The sequence below is a fragment of the Hippopotamus amphibius genome, chromosome 4, assembly GCF_030028045.1.
Source record: "Hippopotamus amphibius kiboko isolate mHipAmp2 chromosome 4, mHipAmp2.hap2, whole genome shotgun sequence".
Classification (NCBI taxonomy): domain Eukaryota; kingdom Metazoa; phylum Chordata; class Mammalia; order Artiodactyla; family Hippopotamidae; genus Hippopotamus; species Hippopotamus amphibius.
The window spans coordinates 11,056,379-11,078,766 of NC_080189.1; the positions used below are offsets into that span (position 1 = coordinate 11,056,379).

Here is a 22,388-nt window from a genome sequence, read left to right on the forward strand (position 1 = left end):
GTACCTCATAACCCATCTTCCACAGAATGGAAGGAATGACTGCTTAGTACTCTTTCAAATATTCAACTTTAGAAGGATATCATGTATGTTATAGCATTTTTAGCCAGAGTGAAAAATACCTGGTGCTTTTTGAGTAGGATGGTCAGGAATGCAGATTTGAATTTTTTTCATTCATCTTACCAAGCAATCATTTAGCTTTGGTGGATGACATTTACACAAACTGTAATATCCTTTCAAACTCTACTTCCAAATAGCTAATGGTTTCTGAATATGATATAAATCATACTTTGAGTTTTCATTTTGCACTAAATACCAACTGTGTTGAAGATGCTATGCTAGGTATTTGAGGATTTCTAAAGCACAAATAATACATCTCTCCATTTCTCAAGACCCCCGATGGTATGAGAGGTTTGGAGACCATAATCACCTCCAGTAGATTTATAATATTCATGTTACTTATACAGACCATGATTTTATGTAACTTTACTTATAAATATATTCCTGACTCTTCAAAGAATTTAATTTTCAGCAGAGATAATAGAATAAAATCATGTGAAAAAACCACACACACAAGTATGCGTTTTCTTTATTCTGTTCAGCTCTCCTTGGCACTCACTTTCTGATATAGAGAAATGTAAATATATGCAGATTTGCTCCTGCCATCACTGTGTGTATTTACATGGGAGGAAAAATAACACATTTCCATATATATATAGATATATATATATCATATCACACTGTGCATTTTGTTTATATGGAAAAAAATGTCCCATACCCAGGGGTTTCATTGATATGGTTTGAGAACCAATAGGCGAGTTAATCAAGGAAATATTAGTACTCAGGACAGATCTGTGAGGAAAGACGACACTTATTGCAACCAGGCTTGAAGTATTTAACTAAAAATTTCAAAGGCTAGGGTAAATGGAAAAAAATTTCATTATTCTGGGAATGAGCTTAGTCATTGTCCTTTACTGTGTCATGACTAGGACATCTGAAATTAAAGTGTTTTCAGGGATTCCAGACAGCAGTCTGGAAAAGCAAAGAAAAACTCTGTGTGCAGTAAGATTTCTAAGGAGGAGAACAGGTCACAGCAGTCATCAGTGCTAGAAAGATTGTTTGGGGTCACATGCGAAGAACCTTTAATCTCCAGATAAAGAATTTGAATTTTGATTTACAGGTGATGTTAATCTGTTAGAGAATTTTGAATGAAAAGTCATAATTTAGAAAATTAGTATAATGGTTGTGTGCAAGCTGAATTGAAGGATGGAAATTCTAATGATAGTAAAAAAAAAAAAAAGAACCAATTACAGGCTTCTTTGAAGGATAACTCTTTAGTCATCTTTTCCATCAAGAATTTGAGAAAGAAATTAGAGACCTTAGAAAATAGACTTAAAAGTGTGCCTCCTGAAGATTGGTCTTGTTTGCCAGAGTTAAAGCATGGAAACTGTTACAGTTCAGCTGACAAATTTCTGTTACATATTTACTAGCCACTCTGCTAAGTATTGTATCAATAGGTTGAAAGGTGCAAACTGAATGAGACACAGTATCTGACTCTAAGAATTTGTGGCCTTTGCAGTGAATGCACTTGTAAGCAGGATAGGACAGGTGAGAAGCCCCTTGGAAGTGGACCTTCTCCAGTCTGAATTCTCCTTGTGCAGGTGGTTACTCAGCTGCATCTGGAAGATAGACCAGGAACTAACCAGAATCAGGGGAGTGTTTTGTTCTGAGTATTCATGGTCAAAGGTAAAACTCTTAGGTTTGGGTTGTCAAAGGGTAGCCAATACCGAAAGTCCGAATCACACACGCACACTTGCACTATTCACATTTGTTTCCTTTAACAAGCTAACAGAATGCACTAGTAGGGAGGGGACTTACCTTTTGGGGTAGGCCCGTCTCTCCTGGCCTCCTCTGCTGCTGACTTGCTGTCGGTGTGTCAAGGACCTCTGGCCGCAGCAGTTTCTTTCAGTCTAAAAGCTGAACTCTCCAGAGCAGTACAGGGACATAATAAGCTCCTGATGGTCAGTGAGGGTATGGGCTGCCTGAGCTTTTATGCTAAAACTTTTACTGGGGGATTATGGTTTAAGTCAGGAGTCTTGGCATAGATCCTTTTCATTGTCTCCATAGTTTCCTGTCAGGTGCAAACAAGCTTGTATACATGGCTCACTTTTCAGGTGTAAATATGTCCCTTCCTCTGATTTTTTATCTTTCAATATTTTTTTCTCAACATACTGAAAAACAAGTTTTGTGGTAAACATGTTTATGACATTTCTTATTTACAGTTTGACAAAGTTGGATGAAAATGCTCTGTTCAAGTTCAATTTTTTTTTTTAGGAGGTGGGGGTAGGCATCTTTGGAAATACTTTACAAGGGAGGGTGGGGAAAGGGGGTCGTTCAGGCACTGAGATTTGAAATCTTTTCGTGTGTTCTGAAAACTTAAGTACTTCCAGACTATAAATGGGATAGGAGTTGCAGATGTAACTTGCGATTCAGTATTAGAGGAGTTTGGACTCTATTGTAGATTCTGGAAAGCCAGTACTTAAACAGAACATTGGCATGATCAGATTTGAGCTGTAGAAAGCCTTCTTTCATAATCAGGTAGAAAACTACTTGGTTACAGATGGCTGGGCAGGAGGCCAGTGGGGTTACCCAGGTGGGAAGGATGATGCGTGAATTAAGGCTGCAGCAGGGAGGATGGAGGACAAATTATTTGAGGAAAAATTGGGAGCCTCATTATCTTGCCATTGCAAGAGACATTATTTCTTTCTCACCCAAACAGGCTTACATTAAACTGTGACTCATTGGGCCTAGTTGAAATTTAAATGGGATCCCTGTAGTATTGTTTCCACAGGCTGCCAAGATCCAGCCAGGTATAGTCTGTATTTGTCAGTACACTATATTCTGATGCCATAAAACCTGAAGGCTTTAATTTCTCTGGTGTCTCATTGTACTTCACATCAATCACTGGAATTATTTTATAGGCTTATTAAAACATATTTTGATATTGCTTGGTTGTTGCCAGTTTATTGTTTTTGCTCTATCTTGTTCCAGTGATTTCCTTCATAGCCTGCATTGGGTCTTCCATCTTTAAATTGGAGCATCAAGCAGTTGGACCAGAGAATTTCATCTTCTGTTCAAGTCTAATTGTAGTACAGTACAGATATTTGAAAATTAAGAGAAGCTTAAGAATAACATCTAAATTTTTTGAGATCCTAGAGTTTAATTTTGTTAAGTTGGCTATGTTAATGTTACTTGTAGTTCTCAAACAGTAGGGTAAATGTGTCTTGGTTTACGTGGGATAGTCCTGGTTTATGCCTGTACTTTTGGTGTAATTATTTATAATGTCCCCCTTATACTTACAAGAGTGTCTCAGCTTGTATATTAAATTGTATGGTCACCCTGTCTATCAGGGAAAGCCTCAAAGAAATTGTCCATTTATGCATCTCCAGAATTCAATTTTTTGTCCATTTATGCATCTCCAGAATTCAATTTATGGAAAGTCAATGCAATTAAAATATGGTGACAGCCACTGTCTCTGCTGTAGACTTTGTGCATGCTGTATCTAAGTCTTTTTGAGGACAAATGGAGAAAAACATGACATTTGTTTACCAAAAGGTTTTTATTGCTATAAAAGAAAAATGAAAGTGCTTCTTCTTTTGGTGTTATATATCCTTCAGCCAGTCTTGTCATGATTCCATTAAGGCAAATAATGCAAAGCCAAGTTTTTCATTTATTCCCTAAACAAAATAGACACAATTATTATTTAACCTGTTAGAGTGGAAACCAGAGAACCTCATATGGACTGTTAGAAGTGAAAGAGATCTTGAAAAATAGTTAGGGAATTTAGTCCATCCCTTACCTTTATAGGTGAGCCACCTACGTCATGAGGAGGTCGTGTAACTCGTATGTGGTTCCGTGGCTTATTAAGGGAGTGCCCCATACTACAGTCAGCTCTCCAGTGTATTAATCCAGGGTTTCAGGGTTCCTTTTGCTGCACACAATTACAGGTGAAGAGCCACGAGCAATCTCGAGTCCATCACTTCCCTTTGCTAACAAAAGAGGCCCGTGTAAAACACTCCTGACTTGAACGTAGGACATGTATTAAAACCAATTAGAAATTGACATTTTATACATTACAGAACATGGCATAACAGGTATGTACTTGTGTTATGTGTGTGTGCACAAATATATTGTCGACAATATTTTATCCACAAAGCTCATAGGATGGTAACAACACTTGTTAGGGTTACAAACACTGAGTCTTTGACGGATCACAACCAATAGAAAATGTGTTAATCTCTGAGAGCAGCTTCCATTCTTTAGAGATTGGTAGACGTGTTCTCAGATAAATAGACTTGCCCTAGAATCTGTACACTCTTCCTCTCAGAGCCCTCTGAAACTCATGGTCCATCCTCGTTAAAAATCCCCTATATTTAAAAAACAAAACAAAACAAAACCCCTATATTCACAATGTCTTTACATCTAACTCCAACAGAAACTGGGCTTTTTTCCTCTGACAGCAGTTCTCTGCAGCCGTAGTAGTGCTACTGTTTTGTCTTTTCTCCTACTGCTTTTTCTAGAGTGGGCCCCAGAATTAGGCTTGGGTGCCTTCACTACTGTTCACTATTTCTAGACCTGTGTGGTCCAAAACTCCAGCTACTAGCCACCTGAGGCCTAAAATTGACGTGTGCCATTACTGTAAAGTACATTGAGGATTTTGAAGACCAAGTGGGAAAAAATGTAAGATATCTCAATATTTTTTCCAGCTTCATTGAGATAATTGATAAATAACACTGTGTAAGTTTAAGGTATATAACATGATGATGTAACCCACATATGTATTGTAGAAAGATTACCATAATGAAGTTAGTTAACAAGTCCATCACCTCACATGATTACCTTTGTTTGTTGTTGTGGGGATGAGAACATTTAAGATCTACTCTTAACTTTCAAATATACAATACAGCATTGTTAACTACAGTCACCAAGCGGCCCATTAGGCCTTTAGAACTTACTCATCTTTCAACTGGAAGTTTGTACCCTTTGACCAGTGTCACCTTACTTCCCCCACATGCATGCTGGCTGCTGACAACTGACATTCTACTCTCATTCTTTGTATTCAGCTTTTTTAGATTTCATATCTAAGGGGGATCATACAGTGTTTGTCTTTCTCTATCTGACTTATCCGCTCTTAGCATCTCATGTCCTCCAGGTCTATCCATGTTGTCACAGATGGCAGGATTTCCTTCTTTCTCATGTCTGAAGACTATTCTACTGTGTGTATGTGTATGTATGTGTGTGTATGTTACATCTATATGTATATACATATATATCTCACATATTTTTTAATCTTCTTTACCCATTCATCTGTTGACAGACACTTTGGTTGTCTGGTGTTTCCATACCTTGGCTATTGTGAATAATGCTGCAGTGAACATGGGAGCATAGATGATTGTGACTTCTTTTGTGTGTGTATGTGTGTGTATATATATATAAACAGAAGAGAGATTGATTGCTGAGTCATATAGAAGTTGTATTTTTAATATTTCGAGGAACCTCCATGCTGTTTTCATAGTGGCTGCACCAATTTCCATTCTTACCAACAGTACACAGGGTTTGCTTTTCTCTATATCCTCACCAACACCTTTTATCTCTTGTCTTTTTAAAAAAATTTACTTTACTGAAGTATAGTTGATTTACAATGTTGTGTTAACTTGTACTATATAGCCAAGTGATTCAGTTATACATATATATGTGTATATATATATATATAGTTCTCTGTGCTGTACAGTAGGATCTTGTCTTTTTGATAATAGCCATTCTAACTAGTGTGAGGTGATATCTCATTGTGGCTTTGATTTACATTTCTCTAATGGTTGGTGATGTTGAATATCTTTGCATGTATCTATTGGCCATTTGTATGTCTTCTCTGAAAAAATGTCTATTCACATCCTCTGCCCATTTTTTAATTGGATTGTTTGTTTTTTGTTATTGTATGAGTTCCTTTTATACTTTAGATATTAACTTCTTATCAGATAGATGGTTGCAAATATTGTCTCCCTTTTCACAGGCTGCCTTTTCATTTTGTTAATTATTTCTTTTGCTTTGCAGAAACTTTTTAGATCTATGCAGTCCCACTTATTTATTTTTGCTTTTGTTTACTTGTGTTTTTGGTGTCATATCTAAAAAATTATTGCTAAGCCCAATGTCAAGAACCTTTTTCACTATTTGTTCCTAAGAGTTTTATGGTTTCAGGTTTTAAGTCTTTAATCCATTCCAAGTTAATTTTTGTGAGTGGTATGAGATAGGGTCCAGTTTTATTCTTCTGTATGTAATTATCTAGTTTTCCAAACACCTCAATATTTTTGCTACAGATTATATGTTAAAATGATATTTTAGATATAGTACATTAAACACTATATGTTTTTAAAATTTTACCTCTTTTTACTTTTTTAAATGTAACTACTAGAAAATTTTACATTGGTATATGTCTCCTGTTGTATTTCCATTGGCCAGTGCTGTTCTATTGAATTCTTTTCCCCTAAAAACTCAAGATCTGAATCTCATGTCATCAGATTCTATCATCCTTATTGCTCATCACTGTAGTTTTCATTTGTTATAATCCTGGTCATTTTTCTGCTTGTCTCAATGAAGTTAACATCTAGGTCACCAATAATTTTTTTCAACAATACTGTTTTAATTCATGGTAAATTCCACACACAGTTGAATGAACCTTCCAGTACACTGACCTCTTGTTTCCTTAAATTTATCCCCTCGAGTTATTTTGTTTGCCTCTTCACTTACTCAGTTGTGTGAACATACCTAGACCTTGTCTATAACAAGATTTATAAACCCTCCTTAATCTCTATTCTATCCATTTGACTCACCCTCTCATACCCTGACTTCAACAATTCTTAAACTCCACCAGTACTCTGATCCACTGACCATGCTTTTTTATTATCCTTCAACCCTAGTTTTATTCCTTCATTTATTCAACAAATATTTGAGACACCAATAAGTACGTAATAATGTACCATGCTGCACTCTAAATGCTAGAGACTGAAAATCTCTGCTATCATTTAATTTTAGTCTAATTAGGGTGACAAATAATAAGACAAGCTAAACAAATAAAATATTTAGCATGATGTCAGATAATGAGAGGTACTAAGGAGAAAATCTAAATCAGGGAATGGGGATATGATCTGTTGGCATGGAAGAGGGGGCATTTTTTAGATAGATGGTCGGTGAAATAAGTAAAGGAGCTAGTCATGTAAATATCTGAGGATAATGCATTCCAGGAAGAAAGAACAGCAAATGCAAAGTCCTTGAAGTAGGAAGGACTCTCATATCTCAAGAGACAGAGAGGAGGGAAGGAATTGTGATTTTAGCCAAGAGGAGGAAGAGAAGGGAAATAGCTGAGACCAGAGAGATACCTGGATATCCAATATTGCAGGGCTTTGATATCTTAGTAAAAAAAATTGAAAAATCATTGGAGGATTTTGAACAGAAGAGTGTCATAATCTGATCTACATTTTAACAGGATTATTTTCGATACTGTATTGAGACTAGATTGTGAAGAAATAAGGGCAGAAGCAGAGAGATCCGTTGGAGGCTGTTGCAGTGTTTCCTATAAGATATAACAGTGGCTCACATCCTCTGATGGATTTTGGTGGCCAAGGTTGTGATGAGGTTGTAGGTAGTGAGGAGGGGAGAAATTTTGGATACATACTGAACTTAGAACCAGTAGAATTTCCTGAGAAATAAGCAAGGGATTTAAGAGAGAGGAGTCAAGAATGACCCTGGGAGTTTTGGCTGGAGCACCTGAGGTAGGGAAGACTGTGGGAGATTGTGATTGAGGGAAAGATCAGTTAACTTGGAGATCTCTGTTGGGTTCCAAATGCAGATGTCAAGTAAGCAATATATGAGGCTGGGATCGAGGAGTGAAATCTGGACTGAAGATACACAGGAGGTGTTGACATTGATGGTATTTAAAGCCACAAGGCTGCATGAGGACACCAAGCGAGGGAATGCAATGACAGAACAGAATTAAGGTCCTTGCTCTGGACCACGGTACCGTTGTTAAGTTGATTCCTGAGAAGAAACAACCAGTGAGATCAAGGCCATATGGTTTGCTGGAAGCCCATCTTTCTGTAAGAGACTGTATCCAGGAGGAGGTAAGAATAAGCTTGTCAGATGTTACTGATGAATCGGATAATATCAAAACTGAGAATTGACCATTGGGTTTAGCAATGAAGATGTCCCTGGTAATAGTTTTTGATAGAGTGATGGGGTTTGCAAAGTTGTCTCTTGTTTGTGTTACTGTGCTGATCTCTTAATGATCTCCTGGTTTTCTTCTTTGCCTCCACACAGTTTGTTCTCCAGACACCCAGCATGGTGACTTTTAAAAATGTATACATCCTCTTACCCCTGTACTCAAAATGGCTTTCCAGTTAATGCTAATAAAAGTCAGGACTTTACAATGGCTTACCAAGGCTCTGTGTAGATCTAGTATTTAGATTTCAATGATTCCTCTTACTAATTTCTCATTCAGTTCTCACGACTGGCCTCCTGATACTCTTTGAAAATGCCTGGGGCCATGTCACTGCTTCAAGGCCTTAATACAGTTTGGGCTCTGGCCCCAGGTGTCTATACTGGCTTCCTCATCTCCTTCAGATCTTTGCTGCTCCTCTCTTACCTTTTCCACGGAGCCCACCCTGGCTATCTTGTTTAAGGTGGAAGCTCTTCTCAACCTAGCATTTTTTCTCTCTCTTCTCCTACTCTCTTATTCCCTTGTAGGACTTGCCATCTTTTCACATCCCAACTAATATACTTATTTTCTATTTTTATTAATTGTGTATCGTCCTCCATTTGTTTATTTTATTTAATTTTTAAATTTTTATTTTATATTGAAGTATAGTTGATTAAAACAATATTGTGTTAGTTTCAGGTGTACAGCAAAGTGATTCAGTTATACATATATTGTACTCCATTTGAATATCAACTCCATGAAGGCAGGAGTTTTTGTCTCATATACTGATCTATCCTAAGTGTTTAGAATAGTACCTAACCCATGGTAAATGATCAACAAATGCGACCTGGGGTAACACATGTGAAACAAGTTGTTCTTTTCAAAATCTACTATTAGAATCCTTGCCAAGTAGCGAAGTACTGTTTTGTAGGATTTAGATGACGTTAACTCAGCCTCATAATCAACTTCTTGCCTGTCTGGTTATTTATTCAATTTTCCCTGACTTTCTATGCTTCGGGGAAGCTCAGAAAATGCTTGCTGTCTGCTGTGTCGCATATGCTGCGGCTGGCATCTGTGATTCACAGGCCTCCTCTAGAAGGAGAGATACACAAGTATATGAGCAGTCATAACCAAGGGTGACTGGGTCTGCTGTAAGGAATAATTGGGGGTTTTGATGATCAGTCTGATGCAGACACACGTAGACGCGGAGTTAGCACCAAGGAGAGGCGAATGAAATTAAAGGACCATTATGCTCACAGGTCCTAGAGAGGAAGGCGTGCAGCGGGCCATGCAGGGGCCACATGCGAGGAGGCCACAGGGTGTGAGCTTAACCAAGCAGGTGGGGAGCCCGCAGAGAGAGTGAGGACCCGTGAGCAAGTGCCTTTTGGGGGGTCAGGGTGGGAACACAAGCAAAAGTGTGAGAGGCTGTCATTGGTGTGCTTGAATGTCACTAAGTCAGTCAGAGGAGGGCACGAAGGGGAACCTGTGGCAGTGACCAACCTTATCACCCTGGTGCACCTGGTCCTCTGTGCCAGGTGCTTACAGCCTGTTTATGGGGATGCTGAGGCATCTGGGAAATATCATGTTTTAAAAATTTACGATACACTGGGTAATGTTAGAAGTATATGCGCAGGGCTTTGGATCCAGATAGAAAAGGTATCCTGGCAGGCTGTAAACAGCCTGCTTTCCATTGAACCTTCTTTCCCAGTGGCATTGTTGTCCTAAAGGCATAAATCTAGGCTTGTAAAGCCTATGTAAATATACAGGGTTGGTGTCTGTCTTCCTTCTTCTCTCTGTGTGAATATCAAATGTCCTATTTCCAGCCAGAGCTAGAGAACTGCAGAAACAGCCCAGGGCTGGCTCCTCCCGCCCCCCAGCAGCCTGCATTGATCTTCTAATGTTTTTAATCAGTCTTGCTAAATACTTCCTGTAGGGAAAATGAGTAGTGATGAGAAGTGATCTCACTGCTGCTTTATTCTGAAAAATTCAGGGACTGAGTTACAGATACTGCTTATTCATCATGATATCCCTGTGTGGAAGATGGGGATTAAATTTCAGCCTTAAAGGTTATGGGATCCCCCAAGGCTTGGAGTATAGTCATGAAAAATTGAAAACCTAAAAAAAAAAAGGATTCCAGAATCTGCAGAGTGAATAAACTATTTTATCATCAGGCCTTGGTTCTGATATGAATTTAGGATTATGTAGATAGGACTATGCCATGTGCTTTTTGCTAGACCCTTTAGAAATCTCTACTTGATAGTTCATTATAAGTTCTTTCAGTGTCTTTCTCTTCAGTTTAGAGCAAATTCTCTTTAGTTCTTCTGAGGTCCTGTATTATTTCTGGGCCTTTCCCCCTCTGGTCTGAGTGACTTTACTAATATGGTCTCCTATACATAACTAGAAGCCATTACCTGACTTGATACCCCAAATAAAGGCTTGTAAGTTACCCCTTTCTTCTGAAGACTAAGCTGTCCCGTCTTCACCTGTGTGTTAGGAGTAACACATGCTTCCTCAGGTACATGGTCTTCCTCTGCCTCAAAGCTGATTCTCAGAGTTCTAGAAAGATCTCCAAAGAAAATATTAGATCCTCTCGATGTGTGGTAAACTTGTCTTAAAATATTCTAGCTTTGACATGAAGCATCTTATTCAAAATAAAAATGCCTATTATCCCAACACTCTGAAAAGGTCAAAAATAGGAGACTCATTCCAGATTTCTCGATTCTTCCATGTCATTTACTTTTTGTGTTTTTATGGAATCCCATTCATATTCCTGCAGTATGGCAGTTACTCTCTTTCTTCCTTAGGCTGACTAGTTCTTTCTTGCAGTGTCTTCACTAATGCATTCATCAGACCTCTTGAGGTCTTGTAGGTGTTAGGCAGTATACGCAGGGCCGGGGCCACAACCTGTAGACCAGAGAAGCACAGCCTTTGGCTTTAAGCCACTCCCTGTTCCTCTAGAGACTAAGCAGCTTATACCGGTGCTTGGGTGACATGCTGCTCTTCTAAAATCAGGCCTTCTTCAGACTAAGTGTTATCTGAGCTTTTAAAATGTACTATTTTAAAACTAAAAGCCAAATACCTCTTATCTTTAAATAATTTCTGTTTTATTCCAGGTAGAGTGATTATAACTGTCAGTTTTTATTGTGTGTAAGGTTTTCTTACAGTATTTTAGGTAAGCTCTTCAGTTTTTCAATTTTCATCATCATTTTACCAACTTTGACTCTGTGGATACAATACAAGATCAGGCTGGCAAGCAGGAGGAAAGAGACCAGGCATTGCTTCTTTTTCAGTCTCCTTAAGACCTTTGGCCAACTGCCTTACGCTGCAGGAGACTGTTACTCTGCCTGCTTCCACTGCCCTGCAGCCATTCTTTAACCATTGTCTTACAGGTTAGGAAAGCATCACAGTAATGTTATATATAAATATCATGGGGGACGTCCCTGGTGGCGCAGTGGTTAAGAATCCACCTGCCAATGCAGGGGACACGGGTTCAATCCCTGGTCCGAGAAGATCCCACATGCTGCAGAGTAACTAAGCCCATGCGCCACCACTACTGAGCCTGCGCTCTAGAGCCCACGAGCCACAACTACTGAAGCCCACGTACCTACAGCCCATGCTCCGCAGCAAGAAGTCACTGCAATGAAAAGCCCACACAGTGCAATGATGAGTAGCCCCTGCTTGCCACAACTAGAGAAAACCTGCAAGTATCAAGGAAGACCCAATAAAACCAATAAATAAATAAATAAATTTATTTTAAAAAAAAAAGAAAAAAAGATATTTCCAAAAAAAATATCATGGAAATGTATTTTCAACAATAGGGGTGCATTTAAATAAACTATAAGGTAGTCATAGGAAATGCTTTCTTTAAAGTGTTAAGTGAACCAAATGTAAAATAGATAGCTAGTGGGAAGCTGCTACATAACACAGGGAGATCAACTCGATGATGGGTGATGCCTTAGAGGGCTGAGATAAGGAGGGCGGGAGAGAGTCCCTAGAGGGAGGGGATATGGGGATATATGTATAAATACAGCTGATTCACTTTGTTGTACAGCAAAAAGTGGCACAACAGTGTAAAGCTATTATATTCCAATAAAGAGCTTAAAAAAAAAGTGTTAAGTGAAAAAAAAGACATACCAAACAACATGTAATACTAATAAAAATAGTAATAGTAACATAAATGTAATAATACTGAAAATAATACAGTAGAAGAGCAGCTAACACTCTTTAAACAATCACTGTATTGTGAACATGTTTTAAATGCTTTGCACTTATTAACCCATTTAGTTACCTCATTTAATCCTCTATCCATTGGTCATTATTATCCAGCTGTTACTTGTGAACATAAAAATGAGGTACAGAGAGTTTAGGCAACTTGCTAGGTTCTGTGAAAAGCCAGTACAGGTCCTTAAGATACTTGGGTTCTAGTGGAGGGTGACAGACCTGTAGATCATGTTCTCTCACTGTTGGGTGTTGTGTGTCATCCAAGTGCCCCCAGGGATGTGTGGGCAGTGGATGTGAGAGGCACCAGCTGTGAAACCTGGTAGACTTCCACCTGGAAGGGACATGGAACAGAGTTTTAAAGAGTTGGCTAGTTTTCCAGGTGAATAGGCAGATAGGAAAAAGTTAAAATTGGCACCAAAATAGTTTCTCTTGAAACCTGACTGCCACTGACCAATCTTGTGACTTAATCCATCTGAACAACACAAATGATGTCTGCCCTTCCTTCATGGTTTATCTAATGAAATAAAGTATTGGAAGCTCTCTGGAAGTGTTTGATGTTATTTCATTATTTTAAAGTCCTTAAATATGTGACTGCCAGTTTTCCTTTGCTTTCTTAGGTAGATATGATTGTGACCTTGGGAGGACTTGCTGGGCGCTTTGACCAGATTATGGCATCTGTGAACACTTTGTTCCAAGCAACTCGAATCACTCCTTTGCCAATTATAATAATCCAAGAGGAATCTCTCATCTACCTGCTCCAACCAGTAAGTGAGGATTAAATACATCAGTGCTTTGCTGCCGCAAAACCTGTAACCTTTGCGTAGACAAGGAGAAAACATCTGCCCGGTTTATGTGTTTGAACTGTGAGTGAAATTGACGTGTTTGATTCCTTGTGGTTACTTGACTGTCTCCGGTCACTGAACAGGAAACAGGTAGAGGAGACACCTCAAAGCTTTCATTTTACTGTACTCAGGAAACAAAACAAAACAAAGTTTTTAATTAAGTTGAAGACTTAAATTTAGCATTTTTGCATTTCAAGCAGCTAAATGTGAGTGCCACTTGAGAAAAATCTCAGCAGAGGAAGCCCAAAGCTTGGCGAATATTTCAAATGGAATTCTTGTATAGTTTCAGTGTTGTCATTCTAATTGGGAACTGTATTTGATTTTGTTAAGTGCTTACAGTTTTTAGCATTTACTGTTCGTAAGTTGCTAAGTTGCTTACTTGTTAATTTCACTCTCATTCACTTCTGGTGATAAACATCAAGGAAGTTTTCTACCAATGTAGTGCTGAGAACAGAACTCTTATTATATGAACATGTTTTCAGAGGTTGATGGATATATTTCAGTTCGAAAAATGATCGTTTGGCAACATTTTTTAAAGACAGAGGACAGTTTTTTTGTTTTTGTTTTTTATCGGTTTTGTTTTCTGTTTTGCTTCTCATTGTAATGTGCTACTTACAGCTTTGCTTCCACTCCATCTGCTAATCGCCATCTGTAGCTCGTCATTACCTAAAAACTGTTGTTTGGTTAATATGGCGAGTATAATGCATGCTCACCATCGTTCAGCTAGTTGTACTTTTTTTTTTCTGGCTCTTTGCCTTGCCTGGCTTCGTTGCCTTCTGGAATACTTCCTGTGAGATGTGAAACGGAAGCTGCAGGATTCAGTTTTCAAACTCTCTACTGTCCATTTATTAGGTCAACAAACAGTTATGGAGTGCCTGCTGCCTACATGTTGCACTGCTGGCAACTAAAGATTAAACAGAAATAGTAACATATGTTCTTTACTCTCCAGTACATGTCCAGTGAAGGAGACATTTATAAAACACAAACATAAAGCAAGGTCGAAAGGTTAGTACCTAAAGATGATGAAAGATTATATAATCTGCTCATGAGTGTGTAATGAAATGCCTCACAGAGACGCATTTTATTTATTCAATTGGCTTGTGGGATCTTAGTTCCCTGACCAGGGATTGAACCTGCACCCTCAGCAGTGAAAGCGCGGAGTCCTAGCCACTGGACTGCCAGGAACTCCCAGCAGATATTTCTTGAGTACCTGCTATATGTCAGATACTTTTCCGGGGATACAGCAGCCACCACCAGCAGCAACAGAAACCGCAAAAACCTTGCTTTCATGGAACATAGATTGTGTTGAGCTTACATTTCAGCAGAATCTGGAAGGATGAGTAGATGTCTGCTATGGGAGATGATGGGAAAGTCATTCAAGTTAGAAGGAGCCACTAAAGAAAGAGAGAGCTGCAGGGGATCTATAGGTAATTGTGAGCAGATGTATGGAAAATATCAAAAGATCAGACTCAGAAGAGTAGTTTGGATCCTGACTGTGAAGAGCCATGAACTATACTTACTAGAGTGTGGACTCTTTTTGCCGTAAGCTATGGGAAGTCATTAGAAGATTTCAGTTCGCAGTCTGACATGCACAGATATGCTTCTTAGATTTCTAATTAGATGTTTGTTAAATACCTGTAATCTCCCAACAATTTCTGAAGCGTGAAACTCTCTACCGTTGTGAAGCATTGAGCTTTATTATTTTATAATGATTTTATGATTATATGAATGTTAAAATGGTCAATTGTAACTTGTCTCTGGGTAAACACTCTGGCTAAGGGATAACTAGATGAGTACAATAATTTTTGAAGAGTAAAATTGGAAGATTAACTGAAAGCAAACGCCACCTCTAAAAATGACGTCTGCTCTTAAGATCTTTTCATTGTCTGTGGTGTTCTGTATCTTCATTGTATGATTGTGGACTTCCTAAAATGTATGCAGCTTGAGATTTCTCAGAATTCCCCCATATGTAGATTGCTGTCTGTCCTCAGTTTGGAAAACTCTCAGCCATTATGTTTTCAAATATTGTCTCGTCCCAATTTTTTTCCTCCCTTCTTCTGCAACTCCAGTTAAATCCTCTAATTGTATCATATATGTGTCAGACCTTCTCTTTTGTATTTTCTGTCTAAATCTCTATGGGCTGCATTCTGAAGTTCCTCATCACCTCTGCAATCCACTTCACTCTTCTGCTTCAGCTGTTCTGTTTTGCTGCTAAACTCATTCTTTGCGTAGCAAGGCTTTTAAATTCCTGCCGTGATTCATCTTTCTTACATGCTTTCCCTTTACTCCCATTTTAAAAACTCTTAAAGCATAATTGTCATACTTCCTTTATAGTTTACAATAATTCTGATATCTGCAGTCTTTATAAGTCAGCTGTCTTTTATGTTCTCTTTTGCTTTTATATTTTGTAACCTTGATTCATTCTGTGTTTTGTGCTTTTTAGCCATGGCCTCATATTTCTGGGAACTTTACCTGTGGGAATTACTTGAAGTACGAGTTAAATGCGAGTCCAAGGAGAGCGTAGAGTGGACTTCTAGCCCAGTTATTTACAGGCACTAATAACTTAGGACCTTTTGTGTGAGACTTTTGGGGACGATCTGGGTGGTATGTGTTCTGAAGCTAATTCTGCTGGGAGTTTGACTTCCAATGGCACATGCCCAAGGAAGACTTGTTCCTATTCTCGGCCAGGGTTTGGTTGGGCAGTTTTCCTAGCAGTCCCCTGGGAGTGTTCTTTGTATCCGTCTTCGCTCGGAGGGTCTCTGCTGAAGTGGTGCAGTCTCCTTGTGCACTCCCACCTTGCTCAGGCTTGCTCTCCTGATGACCTTCCATACATGGAGGCCTAAGAAAATGAAGGTCAAGTTCATCTGAAGCAGTAAAAATCAGATGGTTGTAAGGTGAAAGTTAGATTGGTATTCTTCTTCAATCAAAACTTAGTTTTTGGCTTTTGCATCTTCTTGGGGGAGAAAAAGATGTTTGATGCATTTTGAAAGATTCCCTTTCATTTTTTTCTAGCTTTTTTTTTGTTGTCAGGTGGTCAGGGTACTAATCTGCCCTGTGTATGTTGCAGTGATAACTAACCCCCAAATCTCAGATGCTTAACTGAGATTAAGCTTAATTTTTTTTCTCATTCATGGAAAATCTGGTGTGGTTTGGGCAGTATCTTCCATTTTATATCTGAGCCAGTTGGGACACACTGAGGCAGCAGAGAAAAAAGATTACTGTAGAAAGTGGCACTGCATGTTTTTAAAGGCTAGGCCTGGCTGTGGCTTATGTCACCTTTCGTGGAAACACACTTACACTGCCCCAGTCCAATGCGAGGTGGTCTAGGAGAGGAGGGAGGGCTGTGGGCCTGGAAGAGGACTAAGCACAGAACACTGTCTTCTGTCAAAGACAGAAATTGCATAACTCTGTGACATAATCAACTTTTTTTTTTTTCCAATTTATAAGATATGTAAGACTTTAATCGTTAAAGGAGAACCCCCAGTTCCCCAGACATGGTAATCATGGTACACGTGCCTGTGTACACCATGTCATCAGAATCTCTCTCTGGTCTTTTTGATTTTGTCTTATTGAAACAACTAGAAAATTACCTTACCCTATCAAGTAATTATTACATAGCATGAGGCAGAAAGCTCACGTAAGACCACACCCTCTGTCACGTGGAGCATTGAGAATGTTTAGCACAGACTTCCGTCTGGGGCTCAGCAGGGCTGGCCCTGCTCCTCCTTCCCAGGGGCACATCCCAGGTCTCTGCTTCTCAATCACTTCTAGTGAGAGACTAAGACAGTTACTAATGCAAATGCAAAAGCCAAAATGAGTATGTCTGAGGGCTTAAGATACAAATCAGTCTTACACACTCTACTGTATTTGAAAGCAGTTTTAATGATACACTTAAGAATTTTGATTAACACTAAAAATCAGTTAAAAGCTGTACTAAAATTATCGCACAGAAGCAGCCTACATCCTAGAAGTGGAACATGCACCACTGCAGCTGAAATGACTCTATAAGATATATTTTCATATATCTGTGTTATATGTTGCACATGTAGTAAAGCACACATCTATATTAGGTAGTGTGCATATTCAGGATGGATGTCTACAGGATTCTGTTCTTTGTTAATAGGGCTTATTGTAGTTACAATCAGGATGGACACACCATAAACGTAAATGGAAACCATTTTCAAATATTTTGGAGCTAGACTAAAGAAATCAATCTGGTTTGCTTCAGTGACAGATAAAGAATGTTTTCAGAAAGTTTTAAATGCACTTTTTAATTGAAAGTCATCAAATAGCTATTCTTGAAAAAGGAGATAATTTGAGGACTTTTATAAGAAGCGTCTCATTTGAGCTTCATAACAGTCCTGGGAGGAAAGCAGGACAGATCATAAGAGTCACACAGCAGTGTTTTGACTCAGCACTTTTTCCACTGCACTACATTTTCTCCTGCATGGGATTAATGGGCTGAGATGGAAATGAAAGACTCTTAAAACAAGCCACAGTCCACAGGCTGGTCATTATCCACAGTGTCTGTGTGTATACCCCCCCCCCCCCCACACACACACACACACACTCACACACTCTCTCTCTCTCTCCCCCCACTATTCTTTTCAAATAAGATTAATCTTGTTTGCACCTTAAGGGTATATCCCACCTTGTGGCTATACCCTGAAATTAAACAAAAATAACACTCTGCATTTTCAACTGTAACAAAATGTACCGACAACAAGAATCTTTGTCATTTAAGCAAATCAAATGAGATTACCATCAAACTTTGCTAAAATACATCAAAAGTGGTAGAATTCAATATAAATGTTAATTATTGTATTATTTTTGAGGACAGTGTCTTCTAGAATTGGGTCTATAATTCTGGGTTGTCTTAAACTGAAGATAATAGCAGGAGATGTGAGATGTCTTATGGGACCTGTATGTTTGGCTGATAAATGTCTCAGTGTTGTGTTTGCTCAATGATGGTTAAGTGGCTGGGATAGCCCTGGACTGTGAAACTAAAATGTGCTTCTCTTGATTTTTCTAAAAAAGCCTCCCAACCCTCAACTCAAATCTTAATGTTTCTGTTATGTCTGTATTTCTTTCGGACAATCTACATACTAGACTCTTATGAGACTGTGCTGTGTAAATAAGCATCATCCTTCATTCATTAAGGGTATGTTAGTCATTTGGTACTGGCCTGTATTTCGAGAGCCATTCACTTAAAGTTGTGTAGACTATTGCAGCCTAAAATCTTTAATCTAATTCTCTTTTCAGTCCCCTTCCTATAACTCGTTTTTGTTAATTACAAATTGGATTTTAAAGCAAGGAGACAATAGTGTACTTCCAGGTCTATGTAAATTTGGAAGACTGGAAGTTTTTAGTTGGTTGACTTTTTAGTAGATAATGTCTTTTCGATTGCATTTTGGCATACTTCACTTGCTTTGGGTCAGATGTCATTATGAGTGAAAACCTCAGTAGGTAGCGTGTACTTTGAAGGGATGTTCAAACTGCCATTTTAAAATAGCAAATTAAAAATAGAATGCCTAATAGCTCCTCCCCGAAGAGTCAGCATCCCTCTTTTACTTCCAAAAAATGTGTTCTTAATAAGACTTCATGCCCTTTTATGAGCAGGAGATTTCATGAAGTCAGCAAGAGACATTTTAGCCATGAAGCGCCCGACGTATGTCAACGACGGGTTAGGCTGTGCTCCTCGTGAAGACAGCCAGGCGCTCAGAGTGTGTTTGTCGCACTAACCATGCAGGGTGTGAATGGCCCCAGACTTCACAGGCGTACTTTCTCATTTTCTGGTCCTGTGCTTCTCAGGAGTCCAGAAACATTAGCTTCTGTACACTGAGCATAAATTATCTTTTATCTCCAAGTTTTATGGCAGTTGGTAATACAAGTTAATAGGATTTATGACCAAGAAATGAGATGTCCAAGAGTTAATAAGGCATGCCTTTTGCATTATCCTAAACCTCGTTCAGTGATTCCTATTTAAGATTCCAGTAGCTGATGTACAAGAGAATGGTGTTGCAGAGCGGACGCTGTCGGTTTCTATCTCAGTTGAACAAACTTCTAAATATGTTGTAACTACGTCTTCCTCATGATCTCAGTCATGTTTACTACTGCTTGCTTTTTTTTTTCCTCTCACTAGATCAGTTATTTACTGTATAAAGTCCTGACATTTTCTCCATTATACATAATACTGGTAGTGAATATGATAGAAAGATGTTAATAGTCTGATAGAAAGAATCTGAATATTCACGATATAAATTTGGCATGCACGACGGTGTCTGCAGAGAACTGGGGGTTTGGATTTGTCTCTCCACACGTCCAGCACCATCTCATCGGTGATAACACCAGAGAAGTGATTCTCAGAGTGATTTAGAGTGAGGGGGCCCTGCAGACAACACGGATAATCTTCTCACTATTTATTATCCAATTATAATTCCTTTCTTTGCATTATTATTTCATTTTCCCCCTGTATATTCTCAATTTTTGTTGTTGCTTGGCATCTTAGAATCTTTGGTATAAATTATAGAGTAGCATACAGCCATTCAATATTAGTGTAAATAGTATAAAGCCTGAGAGGTCGTTTTATAGATGAGCGATTGCAGGGACTTAAAGGTAAAGGGATCTGCCCAAGGTTATGCACAGCGTTTCTCTGAAAGAAAATTTATGCCGAAAATGAAGTAGATTTCATGCAGTGGTGTCTGAAAAAGGACCGCCAGGCATTTCACGTCTGTAAATGGTCTGCTGCACAGAGCCCTCTCAACCCCTTTTTCCTCTTCCACAAGGCAAACTGCTAACCCCCCTTCCTTCCTCTGTCCTACGCCCACCTAAGCTTCCTTCTCTGCGAAAGTCCTGCCACTCAGTGTCTGACCTAAACACTCCTCAAAGTGCCTCCTTGCTTTGCTTATTCTTTTTCTTCAGCTTGTCTTCTCTGTCTGCCAGGGCAGCAGATTCTTCTCCACGGGAACTGCACACAGACACACATCTGCCCTAAGCACCCTCTTCTTTTCCTCGCTTCAGACCTTGCCCCGCTTGCTAGGGAAATGTTTCTATGCTGCTTCTTTCCTCTTCTGTCCTCTTCTGTGTGCTTCTCCTCCTCCTCCACTACTTGGCATTTAGGAAAAAGAAAACAAAAACCTATCCCGTCGTAGAACAGTGTATTTGCCTCTTTTAGTACGCAAACGTTAAATTTTAATGTGCAATGAAACAACAGAATTCCAGAGCTCTGCAACTCTTGTTTTGTAAGCACCTGAATGTCCCCTTTAGATCTCCATAGGAACTTTCCCTCCGTGGTTTTATCCATGTTTAATGAAACTAACTTTCTTTAACTAACAAGTGAAACTGCACATTCATAAAGTGTTCTATCGGTTTGTTCTCTGTTCTGCTGATTCTGTTTTTGTTGATGTACAGCGTCGACTACTTCAATTAAAAACATTCTTTAAGCACAAATTATGTGATAGACAGTGGTGGGCAGTGCGTGTGAAGAAGTAAAAAGCACTGCTTCTGTTCTACTACTTAGAGTTTAGTGGAAAAGACAGAAGAATAAATAGCAAAATTTAGACTCCTTATAAGGAAACACAGGATGCTGTAAGGATGGCGTGGAAACGACATTTAACCCAGACTGGGCACAGGGCTGGTGGTGAGAATGTGGACAGTCTCTTAGGGAGATCCTAGCCAATGAGCAGTTAGGCAGAGAAAGGAATAATGTGAAAAGGCAAGGGGGCCTTAGAGAACTTGCCACCTTTGGGGGATCCTGGGGAGCCATTGGAGTTGCAGCTAGACATAGGAAGGTTCTAGATCATGAGGGGCTTGTTCGCTTTCTCAGGAAGATGGTCTTTATATTGAGGGCCGAGTTCAGGTATTAAGTGTTTTTTTATCAGGGGAATGGCATTAGGTTAACAGCTTGGATAGTTTGGGAGCTGTGTGAAGGATAAATTGGTTAGGGAAGAGATGGAGGCCATTCAGCTGATTCAAAAATCCAAGAAGAAAATGGTGAGTAAGTAAACGTAAGTAAATTTGGGCATAAAGAAGAGATGATAGAGTTCGCTGGGATGTGGGCTCAGAAGGCTTTGTTGCAACACAGAGGGAGGAGTCAGTGCAATGCCTAGGATTTAGGATTAGGCAACTGGGTGTTGTCATTCTTTGAAATAAAGAGGATGAGAAGAACAGGACAAAATGGGAAAATGGTCAGCTGACTTTGGGACATAAAGAGATTGGTCTGTCTTTGGAACTGAGGAGAATTATCGAAAAGGGTTAGGGGATATATATGTGTGTATGTATTTGGCCTGGCCTGGTGGTAATACCCTAAGAATCATCAATATATATGTAGCAATTAGAAACTGGGGGCTGGACTCGTCACCCTGGAAGGAAGGCATAGAGTGAAAACAGCCATGGCAGATGATAGAACTCTAGGGAATACCTTAAAGGAGAAAGAAAGAAGAGATAGAACTGAAAGAGTGATGCTGAAACCAAGGTGGTTTAGAGTTTCAAGAGGCAAGAGAGTGACCAACAAGGGTATCAAGAATAAAAAATGATATAATGAGTTTGGCAGCTAGGAAGGCTTGATGAGGTACAATTTTCATGGTAAAATATAGGTAGAAACCAGATTATTCTGAGTTGAGTATTAAATATTAAATGGGAAGGGAGGTAGGCATATATTTCTCTTTATTATTGTTTGCCCTCTTTCATTGTTCCTTCGTAAGCAGTTGAATTTTTTTTTTTTTTTGACTAACATGGGAACTAATGACAGCTTACAAAATTATTTTGGTGAGACCATTTTCCAGGTTAAAAACAAAACCAGAACAGGAATGTTCGGGACTATGCCTTTATTTCTTTTCCAGGATGACCAGAAGTGTAGCTGTGATGCTGCACCTTTCTTAGGTGGATCACACATTTATGGACACTAATTGTATCAGTAAATACAACTGTATGTGATGTATGTTGTGATGTATTTTAAATCCATATTCTCTTCGAAAGCAAGCAGAAGGACTTCCTGGCCCACTCTCAGCTCCACAGTCTGGACAAGCCCTTCTCTCCTGTCTGTGGGTACCCTTGGTGTGGGCATCAGTATGAAGCTTTGA

General features: G+C 39.0%; 1 protein-coding gene across 3 annotated transcripts in view; it reads left to right on the forward strand.

Annotated features, from left to right (window-relative positions):
• The window catches only part of TPK1 (thiamin pyrophosphokinase 1), a 347,881-nt gene that overhangs the window by 199,975 nt on the left and 125,518 nt on the right, over positions 1-22,388 (forward strand). For 2 of the 3 annotated variants that reach the window (XM_057733044.1, XM_057733045.1), the window contains one exon: positions 13,084-13,230. The exons of the other annotated variant lie outside the window; for it this stretch is intronic. In XM_057733044.1, the coding sequence (XP_057589027.1) occupies positions 13,084-13,230 (147 nt within the window). The remainder of the gene's footprint in view (positions 1-13,083; positions 13,231-22,388) is intronic. 3 annotated transcript variants of the gene reach the window in all.